At 41.0% G+C, this 20,717-nt stretch overlaps 2 protein-coding genes across 2 annotated transcripts; one reads left to right on the forward strand and one right to left on the reverse strand.

The window, feature by feature from the left end:
* The first annotated feature begins 3,650 nt into the window (after positions 1-3,650).
* Positions 3,651-9,204, forward strand: adra1aa (adrenoceptor alpha 1Aa). Its single transcript, XM_034541945.1, has 2 exons — positions 3,651-4,808; positions 8,555-9,204. The coding sequence occupies exons 1-2, from the start codon at positions 3,911-3,913 to the stop codon at positions 9,106-9,108; spliced, it is 1,452 nt and encodes a 483-aa protein (XP_034397836.1). The 5' UTR covers positions 3,651-3,910; the 3' UTR covers positions 9,109-9,204.
* A 2,992-nt stretch (positions 9,205-12,196) lies between these two features.
* On the reverse strand, positions 12,197-20,713 carry dpysl2a (dihydropyrimidinase like 2a). The gene is made up of 14 exons (XM_034541184.1): positions 19,459-20,713; positions 17,249-17,337; positions 16,917-17,101; positions 16,578-16,742; positions 16,300-16,361; positions 16,093-16,173; positions 15,937-16,005; positions 15,661-15,781; positions 15,419-15,575; positions 15,098-15,239; positions 14,801-14,971; positions 14,266-14,445; positions 13,963-14,149; positions 12,197-13,868 (listed from the first exon to the last, which is right to left on the reverse strand). Exons 1-14 carry the CDS (start codon positions 19,498-19,500, stop codon positions 13,777-13,779), a joined length of 1,743 nt encoding a protein of 580 aa, XP_034397075.1. The 5' UTR covers positions 19,501-20,713; the 3' UTR covers positions 12,197-13,776.
* Positions 20,714-20,717: the final 4 nt, after the last annotated feature.

Below are 20,717 nucleotides of genomic sequence, written 5' to 3' on the forward strand. Positions count from 1 at the left end.
TGTCCCTTGCTACCAATTATTGCTCATTTAGTTGAGGCGTTTCTGTAATTTGGCGTGTGTGCGTAATGCAGATGTTGAATTATGTTATTGTTTCTTACCGCACGAGTGGACTTTTGATGAGAAAAAAGGATTTCTCAGAATTTAGAAGGCTATTTTAGAAAGTAACTTAGACATTTATGTTTTAAATGTAAGTGTAAGTTATGATTTGGAAAGCAATTCAGGGATTTATGTCGAATTTGATGCGTTTCTAGTCGGGAGGTGCCTCTTTAAAAGAACAAGGCTGGGACGCTTCTGTTGTTTCATAATTTGTCTCAATCAATCTCTTTCACTTAAATCTTAAATATGATGAGGTACATCCTTTGAATGCCGTATCATTGTAGGTTGAAAAGTGTGTTTGTATAGCATAGAAATGCCCTGTGAGGTCTCCAAGGACTGCAGACTATCACAAGTCCCTGTCTCCGCCATTTTTATTAAGGTGGATGGCACTTTCCCTCAGGTATCACCTAGTCCTGCACAGTGGCTTCATCTTACAGAGCTGGGGATTTCTCAGCATGCAGTGAAGAGGCTGAGACAACAGAGCCAGAGTGGATATTTACTCCTGGCCAATTAAAATAGCTCCAGACATAGAGAGGCTGGAAGTCTCCCACTGTCCTCATCATAATTGTGGATTCCTGTTCAACTCTGAGCTGCAGCTGCTCATCAGCCACTTCAACAGATTGTTGTGTGTCTGTCTGGCAAACAGACATATTTGTAGAATATTCTGTGGTGGAGAAACATGCTTGAAACATTTAACAAAAGTCAAAATTCAAGACAGATTATTTCTACATGGACTGGAGCAAGGCATCTAGCACATCCAGCTAATTCATTATAGAGCTGTATAGTCGCCCATTAGACTACACCTGCTCTGTCACTGGAAAACACTCACTGTCGATGTGTGTTATACTCTGCATGAATATTAAACGGATCCGTGGTGGAAAAGAGCCTCACCGTGCATTACTGCACCTGGAGCCGTGTGCGTCTCCAACTCCTCAAACGCAAACTGCAATTTAGTCAGGATCCTGAAGTGATTTAAACTTTAACTTTTCCCAAATATTGTATTGAGAGTTTGAGTCTCATGATTGTAAAGTATGAGCAGTAAGAATAAATCAGATTACGTTTGATAGGTTCATACGAAATCTTCCCGACATGTATTCTGGTTGACTTCTAATTTGAACACATTTTCTCTGATAAAAGAAAAGATACACATGATGATTACTAACCACTTCAATCTTTACTCCCATATTATTTATTTTTAATGAAATACATTTACTGAGCCACCACAAATGTCATACTCATCTCATTACTGTCACTGACATAAACATCAGCCTTTAGTACTGAGCGAATAAACAAAGAACCGGAGCAATGTGGGTTTAGCCAATATGACAGAACTTGTCTTACATTAAATCAAAATCCTTATTTTCTCTATTTCATTATAAGGCAGTATGTTTAATATAACAGTAAGAAACAATTTCAATGATGGAGGGACACTTAATATTTTATGCTGAGATAATTAATATTTTTTTAAAGTGCAAAATGAAGATGGTGTAATGAGCTCCTGCAGTTCTCTTGTGAATAAACTCTTACTTTCATAATTACATTAGAGGAACCAGCAGCCCACCTCCTTCCTCTACTTGAGTGGGTAGGAGAAGCTCTCAGGAGCTGTGTTATGATGGCTGCTGTAATGCAGGCTGTGCCACCATGCCGGCAGAGGAGCCAACCAGAGACATAAACGTCCATTACAGTTCGAGAGAAGGCAGACTGTAAACATGCTAAACAGGTGTACATCCAGTGGGGAGCAGTGGTCTGTGAGGCACAGAGGAAAAGGTCAGCCAATCGTTATCAGTGTAGTGAGGAGCAATTGAGGAGGGAGGGTGCTGAATAATGTGTGTATGTGTGTGCGTGTGTGTGCTGAATAATGTGTGTGTGTGTGTGTGTGCGGGGTGTGTGTGTGTGTGTGTGTGTGTGGGGGGGGGGGGGGGCTAAATGCCTTCAGCCTCAACGTTTCATTGGCACAGTCTGTAGTATTATAAATCTGGATGGTTGGATGAATAGATAGATAGATAGATAGATAGATAGATTGATAGATAGATAGATAGAAATATATATATATATATATATATATATATAGAGAGAGAGAGAGAGAGAGAGAGAGAGAGAGAGAGAGAGAGAGAGAGAGAGAGAGAGAGAGAGAGAGAGAACACACTCAGTAGAAAAAGAGGGCAACTCAGAGGAACTTTTAATTTAGTCTCAAATAAAGCAGCTTAACAAAATCCCCAAATCGTCAACATGGCTGCACTACTTTTACTAGTCCGATGTAATCTACGTTTAGGTAAGGAACACCCACATTACAAATGTCAGTAATCTGCTCAGACAAGATTAATTTCACATCTGTCAATGTGGAGGACTTCACATGGACATTGTTTTGAAGTCAATGAAGAGAGCATTCATTTGATGTCAGAGGAAGCGATTCAGGCCACAATCAACACTAGAGGAGCAGTGCACAATATTGTCACTTAATCCAACTGAGCAACTAGATCTTTTACATTTATATAAACAATGACAATAGCCTATAGTATATTGGCTTGGAAAAAAAAGTTTTCTTTTTTACTTGAAATTGTAGGTATTACAGAAAGCAAAGCTGAAAAACAACAATGTACAATCAGGAGTACATACAGGGGTACACTTGCAAAAGTAAAGGAAATAGTAGAGTTTAGAAAATGTGTTGATGAGAAGATCAATAACATTCTCACATCAGTGCTGTACCCTTGAAGCTAGAACTAGCAGACAATGAGTTTAGCTTAGCATTAAACCGGCTCAGTCCAAAGGAAACAAAAAACGTGCCTTCCAACATCTCTAAATGTTATTAAATGATTTATTATTTGGATTTCTTAAGATTATATTATCTGTTGTGAGGCCTGAGGCTGTCGTTGACTCTCTAGCTATTCTGGTTTGGCTCCATGCCATCTGGAGTTTCAATTATTTCCCAGATGATTCAGTGCAAAAAGCATCTGGTCAGTCCTGGTTCTGATTTCTTTATTACTCAACCTCATATTGTGTTTAGTCGATAAGCCCAACGGACACATTGATCTAATAGCAGCTGTGGCTCAGACATTGTCTCTCGCCCACAGTCTTGATAGATCTGAGCCGTGGTAACGTTGAAAAGAACTGCACAAATGTAAAAACACACAAAACAAGGATGAATGATTTTAAGTTTTTCTGAATGTGATGGATGTGTCAATTCTCTCAAAGCAGATTCTTCTGTCTTTCTTTTTAAAGGTGCTGGATCGTGTTGCTGTATCCTGTTGTTGTGTTGAGACTGAATCTGTCTCTGGGTGCAATACTGAAGAGCCTGGATGTTGACTACTGCTCACCTGCCACCTTATCCAGAAAAGTGGTTTCTCGCTCAAATTTGTACTTTTTTTTTTGCTCCCAAACTGCAGTTTTTGGTTCATAGAATGTGCAAACAATTTCCAAGATGGGAACACCCATCTGTGTATCCCATCCATAATGCTTTTCTAGCAGGGCTTTTTGTACCAGCTGCATAATCACAGAAAGTATCAACATCACTAACATTTTGAAGATGGATTACCTGATTTCAGCACATTAAATTTTGGTCTGCATATATTATACTTCTCGCTCAGTGATTCTGCATGCATCCTGTAGTTTTATTTTTCTAGACGCATGTAATGGCTCATTTGCCAGAGGCATCCCCATTCAAATGATGTTGTGACAAGACCGACTTAATGTGATCATTACTCTAATGGCTTTTATGAGAATGCCCTTATGTCCCTTTGTGAAACAAAATAAAATAGATTCCAGTTCACCTTTGCAGCGCAGGACTGGGTCAAGCATCAGCTTTGTATTGGAATAGATGGTTCCTGTGCTGGACAACATGACCCCACCTCCTGTAACACAGAACTGCTCCAACTGCAGCCAGGTTTTAGCCCCAGAGCTTAATGTGGTCAAGGCTGTGGTTCTGGGCCTGGTGCTTGGCGTCTTCATTGTGTTTGGAATTGTGGGTAACATCCTGGTAATCCTCTCCGTGGTTTGCCATCGACACCTGCGGACAGTCACACATTATTTTATAGTCAATCTGGCAGTGGCAGATTTGCTGCTAAGCTCCACTGTACTACCTTTCTCTGCTATTTTTGAGATTGTGGATCGTTGGGTGTTTGGACGGGCCTTCTGCAATGTTTGGGCAGCTGTGGATGTACTCTGCTGCACTGCTTCCATCATGAGCCTCTGTGTGATCTCTGTTGACCGCTACATTGGAGTCAGCTACCCTCTGCGCTACCCATCCATAGTGACAAAACGCAGGGCTCTGCTGGCAGTGATGCTGCTGTGGGTGCTGTCGATCATCATATCTATTGGACCTTTGTTTGGTTGGAAAGAGCCGGCACCTGAGGACGAGTCCATCTGCAAGATCACGGAGGAGCCCGCCTACGCTATTTTCTCAGCTGTGGGCTCTTTCTACCTCCCTCTGGCCATCATACTGGTCATGTACTGTCGGGTTTATGTGGTAGCTCACAGAGAGAGCCGGGGCATGAGAGAGGGCCACAAAACAGAGAAGTCAGATTCAGAGCGAGTGATACTCAGGATACACAGAGGCAACACAACTGTATTAGAGGACGAGTCCCTTCGCAGCCGCACACATTTCGCCCTACGACTGCTCAAGTTCTCACGTGAGAAGAAGGCCGCCAAGACCTTGGGCATTGTGGTTGGCTGCTTCGTGTTGTGTTGGTTGCCCTTTTTCCTGGCGCTACCCATCGGTGAGTATTGTCATCTTGTATGTGATTCTCAATGATTTAAGAGGATGCCCAAGATCCATGTAGCATTTGTTTGAACAAAGCTCAACAGTTTTTTTAACAGTTGTTAAACAAGTTAAACTTGAAATTCAGAGCAATAATATAGCAGCAAACAACTATTTGTTATGTAAAGATATATATAATGTAGTCACTCTCCCTCATGTCCACCTACCAGCACCTAAAGCTTACCTAAAGCATGTTACTAAAACCAAAGGGTAAGAGGAGACTTAAGTCCTCAGTGAGCTTTGTGGGCAAACTGTGTTCCCTTTGGGCAGAGCAAAGCTGTTCCCCCGTTTCCAATCTGTATGCTAAACTAAGTTAAACGGTCTCCTGGCACCAGTTTAATATTGAAAGATATTCTCATCGAAATCTCTCAAAAAAATGCACATGTTTCCCACAACGTGACTATTGCTTTAAAGAGATGCACAGGACAGTTCATTTACAGGTGCAACATAGGTCGTTAAGAGCATTAATATACCAGCAAATAACTATCTGCTATGTAAAGAAGTAGTGGAGTAATGTACCTGAAAATGAAGTCGCTTTCCCTCTGTGTGCATTGTTATCAGAGCTTCTCCTATAGCTTTGTTGACAAAGCCGGCCGGCCGCGCATGCTTTTAGTGCATGGTAGTGAATGAGCCTGCCCCACTTAGCTCATAGCTCAAATTAACAATAAACATGTTCATACAGTTGATAATCTGCACTCACACATATGAGTCAGGCCACTTCAAGAAAGCAACTTGACTTCTACATTAAATCATTTTATAGATCGAATCATGCCGCTGCCAGGTTTTTAAGTGCTGGCGATTTTGAAGATGTTAATTGAATTGCTCCTTTGCGGGCGCCCTCTGAATTTACCGTCATCCATGCAAGTTTTGTGGCCTCTTGAGCAGCGTAGTAAATGTTTTGACTCGGCCAGGTAGATGCTCTATAAATAGGCCCAATACAAATGTTAGATGTCTCTTCTATGTAAACAAAAGCACAGCACTTCAGACCAACAGATATTTCAAACAGATATCTTTGAATGAAGCTTAAAGTCATGTCTCTGCTCCTTGCTCTCTCACTTCATCACAATGCCGGGAACTGACAGATAAAGCCATCCCATCAGTGTCAGACTTTATTTGATGTTCTCACCACTACTGTCCCTGAAGTGTGCTTGAGGGGAAACCATATTGCTTGCAAAAATATGTGCTGGTGTCAATATGATGGGAATGTGACAGGAAAATCCAACCAAGTATAAGATATGACAAAAACCCTCACAAATCCCTCTGAGCTTTTTTTCTTTATTCAATGCTATCATTCTTTTAAATGTAGCTTCTACCATTTGGCTTTTGCTTTTCCTGACTGGGAAATGAGGAAAAAGCCTCAGCTTACCAAAACTCCCTTTCTAATGCTGCCATCAGACGGCATAACGCAAGTCTCTGGACAATGAGAGATTTATGAGGGAATGACCAATGTTCTGGTTTTGTCGTGTAGAGCTGGATAAGTCATGATTGTTTGATTTGGTTTCTTGCAACCGCCTTAACATTATTTTGAGAAAAATGAATTGTGGGAATTCGATCTCGTCAAACAATGTAAAATGATGAGTTGTTTCAGCTCTTTGTTTGTTTGTGGATTGTCCTCTTCACTCCTTGACATTTCAGACAAATTAAAGGATCATTTTCACTGCAGTGTTTCTGCGCCCTTTGGTTTAACGTTTTAACTCAGAAGTGCACTCTGTTACACCTGTAACCAGAGCGATGTCAGGATGTATTGACACACCTGAAGCTCCACTAAACGTTTCAGCATCAATCAGATCATTGTTTTGGTTTCAAAGTCCACAACTTTACTTTTTTTTTTGTTTACTCTCACCAATTTCCCCAATGCCATTTTAGGCCACAGCTAAAATTAACAACTCCAAATGATTGCTAATGTTGCTTTTTGTCTGAAGGATGTGTAAATAGGCAACTGTTTGATGATAGGTTCCCCAATTACAAAAAAAGTTAATTACAGTAATGCTGCTTTAAAATGTATTTTAATTCTACTTTTTAATATATGTGGCATTGACTTTCAAGCTAAAACACGTTGTGCGTTATTAGACAACAATTGGAGTCCACAGTTTCAATACAAGTCATTGATATTTTATTGATTTTGGACAACAATTTGTATATTGAACAGCTGCAATACCTTTCTTCATTTTCTATGAAGGGTTATAAAATAATAGTTTTTTGGCACAGCTGGGAATAAAATGTACGAGCTGTATGGCCGTGCACAAAATAATTTGTTATTTTCGTCTTTCCATCCATCTCTATATCACATTCTCATTTTTCCCCTGTTTAACCATCAGGAAACAGCCTGTCCAATAAAACATTTTACAAGACAGCTTCTCCCCTTCTTCCTCTGAAGATAGATAGATATATAGATAGATAGATAGATAGATAGATAGATAGATAGATAGATAGATAGATAGATAGATAGATAGATAGATAGATAGATAGATAGATAGATAGATAGATAGATAGATAGATAGATAGATAGATAGATAGATAGATAGTGCAGTCACACAATAAATTAGCCATTTAATTATTCTAATGTTTCACTGGCAGTCACATTTGAAGAGTCACATTTACAATGACTAACTGGGCTGCATGTAATGTGCCTGTTAAGCCATTTTCTCTGCTTCTTCATTAAGGATCCAACGCATGCTTTCTGATGTAAATACTTCACAAGCAGCACAATTTATGAAGGCAATTTTAATAAAACCGTTCACCTTGATGGCAAGTAAGGAGCTTTTTATAGTCGAAACTCGTCTAAACTAAACTAAAATTAAGTGGATGTTAATCGGAAAAATAATGTTTCACTCAGTAGTTGCAGATCACTTGTTATTTGATATAAACACAACCTTTGATGCAACAGATACAAGAGCAAGTAGCTATGATTTCAGCCATGCTTGGCAAGGGATGGGAATATCTAATCGGTCAGGTTACCAATGTCTCAATAATTGTTGGATGGGTTGGCATAAGATTATTTTACAGATGTTTATGGTCCTCAGAGGATGAGGTGATATGCTGATTTCCTTCTGCTTGCGCCACCAGCAGGTTGGCAGGTTAAATGTAATATCTCAAAGACCTTTGGATGGATTGCCATTACATTTGGTACAGATATTCATGGTGCACAGAGGATGACTCCTAACAACTTTCGTGATCTCCTGATGTTCCTTTAGCACCACCAGCTGGTCAAACATTTTACTTATTCAAAAGATGGATGTATAAAGCATTGAGTTGAAAATTCTGAACAGACATTCATGCTCATTAAAAGCTGAATCCTTATTACTTCCCTTGACTCTTCTATGAGCGCCATCATGAGGTTGACATTTGTGGTTTAGAGTGAATCATGACTATTGGATGGATTAATGTAATGTGCTTGTCTCTAGAGGATACCAAACAGCTGCAAAACGAATTGCTAACACATGCTAACAGGCTAAACTAAGGATCTTGGAAAATATTACCTGCTTAACATTAGCATGATAGCATTGTAACTTAGAGCATGTTTGACAGCTGATGTTAGCATTTAGCTTAAATTACAGTTGTGCCTATAGCGCATCACAGAGTGATGTGTGGCTTTTAGACCCTTGTTTTCTAATATATCAAACTCAGACAAGAGTTTAGTGGTGGTATTGTCGTTCCTTCTGCTGTCATGCTAATGCAGTGTTTATTGCCCTAATGTTCCTACAGGCTCCATCTTTCCCGCATACAGACCTTCGGACACTGTCTTCAAGATCACGTTCTGGCTTGGTTACTTCAATAGCTGCATCAACCCCATCATTTACCCGTGCTCCAACCAGGAGTTTAAGAAAGCTTTCCAGAGTTTACTCGGAGGTCACTGTCTGAGAAAGACCCCCAGACCACACCATCATCATCTGAGTGCAGGTCAGAGTCAAACTCAGGGTCACAGTCAGCCCCTCACTCTGGGACTGGACAGCAAGGGGGCGCACTGTCGGCTCAGCCCTTCCTCCTCCATGGCCCTGTCCAGAACCCCCTCCTCCAGGGCCAGCAGGGAGTGGAATGTCTTTCCTGGAGGCCCCGTAGGTGGATCAAAACCGGCCAAGACAAGCAGGGATAAAGTGGCCAAATTCTGCAGTAAAAGCTTCCATCGGACCTGCTGCTGTGTCTTCAGTGGTGGGACTCCCCCGCAGGAGTCCAACTGCGACCAGCCGCCTCCAGCTGGAAACCTTCCCACCATTAAAATCCACCAACTGTCACTGTCAGAAAAAGGAGAGCCTGTATAGCCACTATAATCCTTCATCCATTAGTCATGACTCCTCTTTCAATGTCATGGATGAGAATATATATTTCTTTTTGCACCGTTGCTTGAGTTGTATTGGATGGTGGCTGCTTTGAAATTTTATATTTAAAAAAGTTGATAAAATGTTGTGATCTTTCCTGGATGTACGATTATCAAAGAAAAATAAATATATATATTTATCATACATATTTTATTCTACCCTTTTAAGAAGACGGCTTTTTGCTTTCTAAAAACAAACTATAGAAGAATACAGCTTATAAGGGATGAAAATAAAGCAAATATGTATCAAATTTTGTAAAAGTGTATCAAAGGAAGAATTCCTCATAGTAAAGAGACCAAAATGTTTACATGTTTTATATTACCGAAGAGCAGTTCAAATGCCTAACAATGTTATTAGGAGAATTTTATATATTGCATGATTTCACCAAAAATTTAAAAAAATGCTGGTCAGTGCTGCTCTTGTTGTCTCCAAAGTTTGCGTAATGCTGTTTCTGTTGTCAAAATAATGTCTGTAAACTGCTCCGTACACAGTAAAAACTAACGGATAAATAAATTGGTATGTCATATTCCTAAAAAAGGGATTTATGAGGACATTTTAGGACTCCTGTGGTTTCTTTTGGGTGATTCACTGAATATATCCCCCCTGAAAACGTCCAGTTAATCTATTCACATGTCTACAATGTTACGTACCTCCGAGCAGTGCCAGATGGATGTCTTAATATACTTCTGTGGAATTTCAACTGACCTTGTGGTTGTTGACCTCAATCCTGACCGGCCCACAAGCCTCTTAAAAAAATCCCCCAGATTTAGAGATGTCAAGTTAAGTCATACACGGTCTCAAACATTCTTCCCTCAGGCTGTACTCCTTGTTTCAGTACATTTTTAGTTACCATCTATATGCAAAGTCTCAACCTTCATAAGATCTGCTGTGTGGGTGCTGTTTACCAATGCAAAGGAGAACAAACAGAGTGTGCGTTTAATGCCTCTCTGGTTACGAAGAGGCATCAAAGGGCAAGAGGACATCCTCTGCCAACTGTATTGATTTATTTTCTCCTTCTGTAGGACCAAGATGTACTCCCTTTGCGAGTGTGAAGAGGAAGAGATGCAGTTGTGCGTTAAGTGCAGTAGTGGAGTCAACAGCTAACCCACAGGGGAGAGAATGGCAATGCAGCGAGAGTGCTTGTCTGTGTCCGCGTTGTCATTGACTGACATGTCTGTGACCCTTTAAATCACACCATCTCTGCACAGATGCCATTCGGAGAGGAAGCTACCAGCTCCAGCAATAAACTGTACAGATGGTACAGATGACAGAGTTCAGTCCTCCCTCTCTTGTCTCTCTCTATAGAAAGTGGTGGCATTATGAACAAAACATCAGTCAAGCTTCACAAAAAAACATTTGCCAAGCTTCATAAAAATATATCATCTTCCAAATGTAATATTAGGATATGCAATATCTCCTTGCAGGAGTCATATATTAGACTGGAACAGACACCAAAGGTGTTTCACCAGCACTCCCTAATTTTATGTTTTCATGTTTAGATGATCAATAATAATCTTAATTTCCTCAGTATTCTTTTAATAATCTGATAATGCTCACACTCATTGACTATGAAGGGGAATACAATTAATCATGAATGCTTACAGTTAAATATTAATGTTCGTGACAGTATTGTAGTGATGACAAATCTCTTCTCATATTTACATACCTCACCCAGGGGTACTCGGGTCTCACTGACGTATTTTGTTTTCCCTTTAAAGCTCTCATCAGTGACGCTAAAGTTATTGACATTATAGGATTCCCCTTTCAGGTTTAATCAGTGCATTCATCATGCTAAGTCCTAATTGGACAACTGTCAAACAGCCAGGGGGCATCACTAGCCACTGAGCTGTTGCTGATGTGTGCATTCACTGTGAAGTTGCTCAGTTGATTTTACTGGCAGCTCCCTGTGGTTGAAGTGTCTTAATATCCAAGCGTTGCTCTCACAGGGAGGCAGCGCGCCACAACTGTGTCTCCACCTAGTGTCTCACTGCCTATCTACAGTCACTCCATCCACAGCTGGGATGTGGTGTGAAACTTTATTTAAAGGTCAAACTGTTTCATTGTTAAATGTCTGTGAAAGCCTAATTATTATAAGTTATTAAACTTCAATTACAATTATTTGGTTATGTGACCAAGATTGAGAACCTTTACTTCAGTAAAGGTAACCATACACCATTTAAGTGTTCATGATGCATACAAAACCCTATGAGCATATTATTAAAGAACTGCAAACATGTTGTAAAATATTTGCATCTGATATGTTTGTTGTACAAAGAAGTTCATGAAGAGTTTACAATGACATCCACTCCCTAGTTGAACAATCTTAATGTTGCATTCAAGGGAAGTAAAAATATGCAGTGGAGGGTTACTTTAAATATCGTAATGTTGGATTGTTAATACTGATACGTTTTACTCTTGGAGCGCATTGAGCGGGAGATAATGAGAAAAAAAACACTTTACATTTAAAAAGTAACAATACGTTATATTTTAGAAACTCATGTTATTGTTTGTAAAATCTCAATCTGCAATTAAACCAGTATGCTGTCAGACAAATGCTTTGAATTGTAGAGGAGTAGAAGTAGTTCAAAAATACTAAATGCATAAGTTAAGTAGCCACAATGCTCCACTCTCCACCCCAGCTATTACTCATTGTGCAGGTCATCAGCTGAACGAGCAAACATGCAAAATCAGTTTTTCAGAGTTAATTTTCATACCTAAACCAAAATGTTTGTGGACAGTATCCTTACATTTAGCATAATAATTACCAGTCAATACCGTAACTTTAATTTTTATTATTTTAATCCACTGAAGTCAACACAAATAGGGTAAAATGCTGACAAGACTGATGATTTCCCCCCCAAAACCCTGGTATCCTACAAAACATACATGACCAAGAGTATCACACTTGCTGGGAGAGGGGCAACAACAGTGCTCAACATCACAACTCAATAACCATCACCAAGACACTTCCCCAAATGTAAATCACTTCACATTATAGCTTGGCATACAAAACCTACACTTGACAAGGCAATGAGGAAGAAATAATCCAGTGTTTTACTGTATGGCTGCACAGTGCCGTGAAACTGACTGTGGTTTAGTGAACACAGTTACAACCTCGAATGAATCTGGTGTCATCAGTGTTGGGCAGGTAGAGGGGCTAAGAAATGAGAAACTGGATATCTGATAAGTCATTCACGACACTAACACCGAGAACAGAGGACACATCATCAACACACTGTGGGGGATTTCATATACATACCGAAGCATTTTTCATCAGGTCTCAAAGATCATGGTTCTACTTCTTTAAAGAGAGCCTTCATAGATACAGTGCGCTATCAATATCTTACGGAACAGGCAGGCAAGTAGTTTGATTCAACAAATATCCTAAAACATACAGACATATCCATTACAAATAAAAAGTTGCAAGCTCACATATATTTTTATCATTTGGATCTTTACGAGTGCAAAACAAATGTTGTCAAAACTGGGTAAATGGTGAGTGCTGTGTGGGTGTGGACATCATCTGCACATATACAGCAACGGTCATATAGCACCAGGTGCAGAGCAGTCGTCAGCAAAGCTTCTTCGTAGTGTCGGTCTGATTCCTGAACAATACACACCGGTCGGATTATTTGAAGCTTTTAGCCCTCACAACCTTTTAATAAACACGAGGAAAAAACTAAAAGATGAGATGAGGGAAAAGGTTCACGTGACTCAGACAAAATGTTATGTGCCAGCCATTTCTTCCACCCCTACCCATATTCAGGGCGGAGTTGAATGAGCAGCTTTCTTTTCCTTTCAGTGCAGTCAGCGTCTCCCAAAATGAGTTAACGTGATATATTTAAAAATATTTATTTTTTAATGAAGAGTGCAACTATAACTCAAAAGGAGGACCGAGGTGATTTGTTCTGTTTTACACAGTAACTACACAAAGATTAAATACTGCAAACTTCAGATAGCATTAGATGTTGAGATGAAGAAACCATGTTCTTCAGTCTGATCTTTCATGATTAGTATTTTGATTTTTTTTGTGTCAACAATGTCACATTTTAGTACTAAAACATCAACCTTACAGCTCAACAGTGTTACAAAATGGACAATGGAGGCTTTTCACCTAATGGTGGCGCAGTCACAAGAACACCAGCGCATTATAACTTCTGTTAAATGAACAGCGCATTGAGAAAGATTGTAAACACCTGCAGTTTCTAAAATGCCTGCCCATGAAACTAACCTCTTCTTTTCTGTTAACTTTGTGAGCCAAGAGGGCAACCGAACAGCTCAAACATGTACAGCAAAAATTATACAAAAATGTAAACAAATAAATTTCATCCACAACCAAACTGGGCTTTAAAAAAAAAAAAAAAAAATCTGCTTCAATTCACATGATCCTTCCTTGTCAATGGAATATGGCAGGAAAGATGAAACAGTATGGAATAGTGCTTTCCTCTTTTTTTGTTGCACAAAGTGACATAATGGTAGTGTGTGAATATGAATGGATGGAGTGCTTGTGGGTGGGGTGAGGGTGAGTCAGAGGTGACCAAATGTGATGTGACAGCAGAGTGGCCTCTGGTCCCGTGTCGCCCTGCACCCCAGCTCAGTTTAGGAAAGAGCCTAGCCGAGGTTGGTGATGTTGGCTTTTCCACCAGGTGGAGCCACAATGCGTTGAGTGCTGCGACGAGGAATGTTGTCATCAACTTGGGCACCTAAAAAGAAAAGAAAGATATAATACATTATAACTTAATTGCCTTGTTGTGAACAAAGGCCAGCTGACAGGAAGGAATGTGTGCTTTCACTCACCAGACAGACTGAAGCCAGACTGGTGAAGGTTGCGCACTGGCTGCTGAGTAATCTGCTGCTGCTGCTGCTGCTGCTTGGCAGGGGAAGTCTTCACTGAGGAGATGGTGGACATCACCTTTGGGGTCACAGTCACCTCACACACCGGCCCATCATACTGGCCCCTGGGGACTCCTTGCAACTCTGTGAGCTAAACATACATGCCAGTTCATCAGACAAGAAACTGTGTGTACTTCACCAGCTACCTGTATTGTAAGAATGTACTGTGTCTGCTCAGAGGTGTGACTCTCTGCTATCAGAACTCACCCTGCTGCGAGCCTTTATCCTCTTGTAAACGTGGTCAGAGAAGGGTTTGCGGCTGATGTAGCGACCGCAGCCCTCCGTGGGGTGAAGGCTGCCCTCCTCCAACACAATCTTGCCCTGGCTGATCACCACCGCAGGACCTCCGCGCAATTCTGTGCCCTCAAAGATGTTATACTCCACAGCCTGGACAAAGAAGAGGCTTGATCAGGAGTAGTAAAAACACACTGAGTCGATGAAATGGAGAGTTATGGTTACTTGCATAAATATTTTTTTTTTTTTAAAGAACTATGATGAATAAGAAAGTATACTGGTTTTTAATTGGATGTTGTGCAGCAGCTCAACTGAAAGTTGTTGTTCTGTCTGCTCCTTCATGATACTGTTACATTACATAACAGAGCTGGTTTAACACACTATGCACACAATGTGCATTGCAGCCCATCATGTAAAAAAATAGCAACAAAGTTTTAACATGTCAGGGACACTAATCATTAATATACACTCGGAAAAAGAGTCAACACAGCCTAAGTAACCATCTGACCAGGTTGTGGGTCTTAGCTGAGATGATCTTAGTGGAATCTGGGTCCCACAGCACGAGGTCGGCATCAGACCCCACGGCAATACGACCCTTGCGAGGGAACAGGTTAAAGATCTTGGCCGCGTTCGTGCTGGTCACCGCCACAAACTGGTTCTCATCCATCTTGCCAGTCACCTTTTAGGAAAACACATCACATATTTGCATCTAAACATATGCAACGGATTAAGAGGTAATTTGCTCTCAATTACTTTGTGAAAGGAATTTTTGGAATGTGTGAAAAGTGGGTCGCATCAAGCTCACAACACATTTGTCCCAGATTAGGGACATCCTCTCCTCAGTGCCGTTAGTGCCCTCTGGGATGAGGGTGAAGTTATCTTTGCCTATTGCACGCTGAGATGTCTGGAAAGTGCAGTGAGCACTACCAGTCACCTGCAAGTCCCCACTAGAGAAGAAAGAAAACAAGAAGACTATGGATACGCTTTGCAAAATGTAATATTCAATCTTTGTATTAAGTATGTGTAAGTAAACGGTAGAGCTTGGTCAAAATAAAATGCAGCACACTGCAGTAACACTCGTCAAATGCTGGCATGTTATCTTTAGGTCCTGGCACAGAGCACCTACCATGACAGCAGAGAGTTGAGGTAGTCGGGTGTGGTGGGATCAGGACTGAGTGGTGGAGAAGTGACATAGGCTGCTGCCTTTGCCCAGTTCTTGCTCCAGTAATGGGTACCATCTGTGCCCAAGCTGGCAGAAATGGGCTCTCCATAAACCACGGCACCTAAAAGGAGTAGACAGGATGCTGTCAGCGCAAAGAAAGACAGACAGAGTACAGGAAATATAGCAAAGAAAGAATCTATTCTTACCCCTTTTCCTGGCAAGGGCAATGACATCAGCAGCACTCTTGCTCATCACCTTGGTGATGTAGAGGGGACAGTTGGTCTGATTTGCTATGGTGACAGATCGATTGACTGCCTCGGCCTCCACCTGCAGACACACAAAATCAGATTCATATGCCTCGTGTCCTTACTGGCCTTCTGGCAGTGTCTCTTCTGGCCTATAATGTATCCTGAATCTTTTGATCTTTAAAGTACATAATCACAAAACTCTTGCTCTTTTGAGAAGCCAGTGCTCCTTCTTACCTCCTCTGGGCGGCTAAGTACATGTCCTTCAGGGCCAGAGATCCCCAGCTCTAGAATACGTCTCTGCTCCTAAAAAGTCCACACAAGAACATTATAATAAGAAAATAGCAATAACTGTTGCCAGCTGATACTTTATTGGTGGTTCTGTTATGTTACCTCTGCAATGATGTCTCCATTCTCAGCATGCACCTGTGCAATGGCTCCAAGGTCTCTGATTACACTGAACACTTCATAGATCTAAAAGAAAACGATACAAGCGGGTCAGCTTGTGGTCGCTGTCGTCTAACCCAAAGACTTCTAACAGCCTCAAAAAACACATGCTATGACTAGAGCCCGCTAATATTAACTAGAAGCTGAGCATACCTCAGAGTCAGAAAGTTGGAAAACATCCTTATAAGCCAAATAGACCAGGAAAGAGTTGACACCTGAAGATAGAAAACTTATGAGAGAAAACAGCCAAAGGTGGAATAAGGAGCGCAAAAGAGTGAAAACCCAGAGCAAATGGGAAAAGTAAAATCAAAAGGATAACAAATTACAGCAGAAACATTGAGTTAGTGTTTTGTAGTCTGTGAAAGGTGCTTGACTTTTTTTCCCCATCAAGAAACACTTGATGTGCGTGTAGGTGGACTCTGCCTGCGTACCATGATCCTTCACGAGGGCCTCCATCTCTTCTTGAGTGCCTTTGTTCCACCCGGTGACGTCCACATGCAGAGAATAGTCACAGCAGGACTTGCCATCAGCCCACTCCCGCCACTGTTTGAAAGCTGCAATCAGGCTGCCACCAGGCTCCGGCACCACATGGTCAACTATAAAACACAAACAAACATGTTGTATTTAAAAAGGTCCACAAGCTAACTGCATAATCAGATCATACGCTTGACGGCAAGCACATCTGCAACGATATAATCTCTGCAACAGTACTACTGTGCTTTAAAGCTGGTTGAAAACACACACGTGAATGTGTCTGATATAATACATACTGATCATAGTGGTCCCCCCAGACAGGGCCGCCTTAGTGCCCTGGTAGAAGTCATCTGCTGCCACCATGCCTCGGTCAGGCATCTGGAATCGGGTGTGCACGTCAATGCCCCCAGGCATCACCATTCTCCCATGAGCCTCTATGATCTTAACTCCCCCGGGAACAATGAGGTTGTCGCCTAGTTGCCTGACAGAGACAAATGAAAGGAAAATAACAGAACTTAATGAAGGGAGCATGAGTCAAAGTAATAGGTGGCCCTCTTCCCATTCTGCCACTAGGAGTTAGGTGCCAATCTATTATTTGAAGAGTTGTCAATCTTCAAATTATACTTACTTGATGACTCCATCCTCCATGTAGATATCAGCCAAGAATGACTGATCATCATTCACTATCTTTGCTCCTTTGATCAGGAGACGGTCACTCTGAAAGGAGGAGACATAATTTCACATTACCCATGAACCACAAAATGATCCAGCATCCTAAAAAAAGAGTGAGAATTCATCTCTTTTAATCCCTTGTAGTCAATAGTTCACTACTTAGTTCCATAGTAAAGTATTATAACAATTATTAGTTAAGCAGCAACAATACTGCTGAAGTTGCTAATATCTAATGGTCACCACATTGCACACACAAGCCATAGAGCAATCCACAGTGTCATCCTGTTGAAACTATAACGAGGGTTATCCTACATGATTTATTCACACATAATAGACACCTCATCTGAGGCCAGTCTTGATCAAAGCCCTCGGGTAAGAGCACTTCTCTTGATTGGCACAATTAACTCAACCTGTGTGAGATGAAAAGAGAATGTACGATACGAGGCTGGTCTACATTTCTTGCAGGCTACCCGGGGTCTCTGAGGACAGGCGGGAGAGCTAATGAAGACCAAAGGGCTGACCCCAAACCTCACAGCAGGAAACACTGTTTCTAATGTCCAGAGTGGGTGGACAAGGACAGCGGGAATGCATTAGGTATAAGAGTCATGGCTGTATTGACATGAGGCCATTACTATACTATATTATAAGTTGGTCTTAGAACCTACGTCTTCTCTGTGCCCGAGTGGTCAGTGATGACACATACGGTACCTTAGCTCAAAATGCTCCCCGCAACCCTGAACAAGATAAGCGGTTAAAGATGATGGATGGATGCACTTTTTTGCAAATAAAATGTCCCCTCGTGATTAATCCTGAAATCTACAGTCATAAAATTGAATTGATTAATAATAAGTGAATGTACTTAGTAAAGGGCTCCGGGATCAAGAGCGCAGGTTGTCCTATAAATGGAAGTAGGAACTGTTTGTAACACACATAGAAAGGTGTTTCTGTACAAAATAATAAAAACACCTGTCAGTATGACACAATTTCATTTGATTCAGTAGCACTACAAACTATAGTTGTATAAACAGAGAAATGGACAAACTCAAGAATCTGCATGAATAAAACATTATATCCCAGTTGTATTTGCATTGTTGTCTTTTGGTTATTTCACATGAGACAAAAAGTAAAACATCAAACGTTAAAATAATAACGTCAGATGATGTTTCTGTCATTCTGCTAACAGATAAATTGACTGTGTGGTGGTACTTTGGTGGTACTAGATACAACTGTATGTTTGAATGAATTGAGTTACTGTTGTTCAGGGACAAAGCCTTATTTAATGTATGTGTTTTGTTAAAAGCTCAGCAGAGTGAAACTACAGAATCTGCTTCATTCCAAACTAATAAGTGGTGTCTGGGGGAGACGTCGTGTTGTAACCCTGCCTAACCTGTGAAAGAGTCCTAGAGATAACAGTGCAAAGCCGAGCATGACCCTGAGCTAAGACATTTCACAGGACAGTTTGTTGCTGTTATATGATCAAACTTTTCTCGTTATATGCTTCAGCACTCTGGCTAAAACAGCTGCATGATGAAAGCTTAGGAGAAAAAAAGGTTTGGATGGGTGCTGTCCAATGACCTACTTTACTAAAGAGGTTTTACTTCTTTTAACTATCCCGGCATCCCTACTGTAGGGCCTTAATACTGGGCTTTCTGGTTGAAACGCTGCACCACAAAACAAAACAGACATCATACTGTTAAACCCCCAATTTGCAACAGAATGACTCTTAAACAACTCAAGCTTGCTCTAGCTGCAGAATTGGACATTTTTGCAAAAATCTAAGTCTTAATTAATAATGAGAGGAGCAAGATGTCAGAGGATGGAGGATGAAAGATGAGGGGATGACAGTGAAGGAAGCTGCACTTAACCCTGTTAGCTGCACCCTGCAATCTGAGGATGCTGTAAGGGAGACAGGGGAGGAGAGCTAACAGCTCCTAATGGCAGCTAAAGGAGCTCAGATAATGCATTGCATAGAGATACACGACTCGTTCCTTCCAGGCTCTCGGTGTGTGGAGCTGAAGCGTCCGTGTCAATGAATGGACGCGACAGCTAAGCGTCGGCTAGCTTCTGGTCTAATCCTGAGGCTCAGCGCACGTTACAACCAAACAAAAAGACCACCACACCCGAAGGATAAATGCCATATTGCTCACGTAATACAACAATACTCACTGTAATTCGTGGAATGTTCTTCTTTCCTTGGTAACCCGACATGTTTGAAGATCCCTCCGACACAGCTGCCCACTACCTCTTGGCTAACGCTAGCTAGCTCGACTGGAGCACCTCAGCTGCCAATGAAGGGATGAATGGATGCTCTGCTTGTTGGCCAGTCGACGCCCTGGGCGATCTGTGCCTGTCGGACGATTTCCGCCTATAGTAAGATAGGTTTGTACAGTGCAGCCTTACTAATAATGTCAAATGAGTGGTTATATCTTTGCCTAACAGTCCTATCCTTAGGATTTACTGCTGGAATAGGTCACTGAAGACCAGGCAAGCACCAAGAAGAGAAGGGCCACAAAGAGGTACCGCGCATGCGCACTGCCCCACCCTGCTTAGTTATTATCAGTTTGGGGTAAACAGGTTAAGCATCACCTGTTTAATTTAGTGCGACAGCGTCTCGTGCAATAACATAATTGTGAAAACGTATGTTTGCTATTGCTATGCGTAAAAAGAATTAATCGTAAATCGTATCGATTAACGTTGGAATTACATATTCGTATAAACAAGATAGCTATCGTCAGTGTCATATGGGGAGACTTTTTACAGGTGCATTCACATCTTGTAAGGCGACCTTTTTATCCTGGGCAATGTGTCTTCTATGCTAAGTTGTGTCTGACATGGATACACTTCAATAATTCATACATTATGTAAAAGTGTAAGCAATGTCGAACTTTAATGCCATGCTTCCCATGGGGATTTTAATCTGATTCCTAGATCCTTGCTTTTGAGCAGATTGAATATCATTTGAAATAGTACTTGACATTATTATTAACCAGGGCATGCCTGCCTATGAACAAGCATCGCTAGGTCTGTCAAGTGGATAAAACATAGTGGCAACACTAAATTCTATGGAATAAAAAGGTCAGATCTGACCAGACGGACCACAGCGTACTAGACTAAAATGTGTCAGGCACGCAAGGATAGGATTATAAGCAACTAAAAATGCATCACATAGCTGCTCAGTGGCCAGCTGTTAATGTACAATGCATCTTAGTAAATATTTTCTGGGTTTAAGAAAAAGTGACATTAAGTTGGAAGGGCGGTTTAAACCTCACCTATTAAGGGAAGGGCATGGATTTAGACGAGAATGTACGAGTTGTGACATCTGTGATTTAGCTTTTCAGAAAACTTACCTTGACATTCAGCAATTACATTTTTTTTCTTTGTGATCCATGTCAAAATGTAAATTGTGTTAATTGAATTAATGCTCT

This window comes from Cyclopterus lumpus, chromosome 9 (assembly GCF_009769545.1).
Source record: "Cyclopterus lumpus isolate fCycLum1 chromosome 9, fCycLum1.pri, whole genome shotgun sequence".
NCBI classification, from domain to species: domain Eukaryota; kingdom Metazoa; phylum Chordata; class Actinopteri; order Perciformes; family Cyclopteridae; genus Cyclopterus; species Cyclopterus lumpus.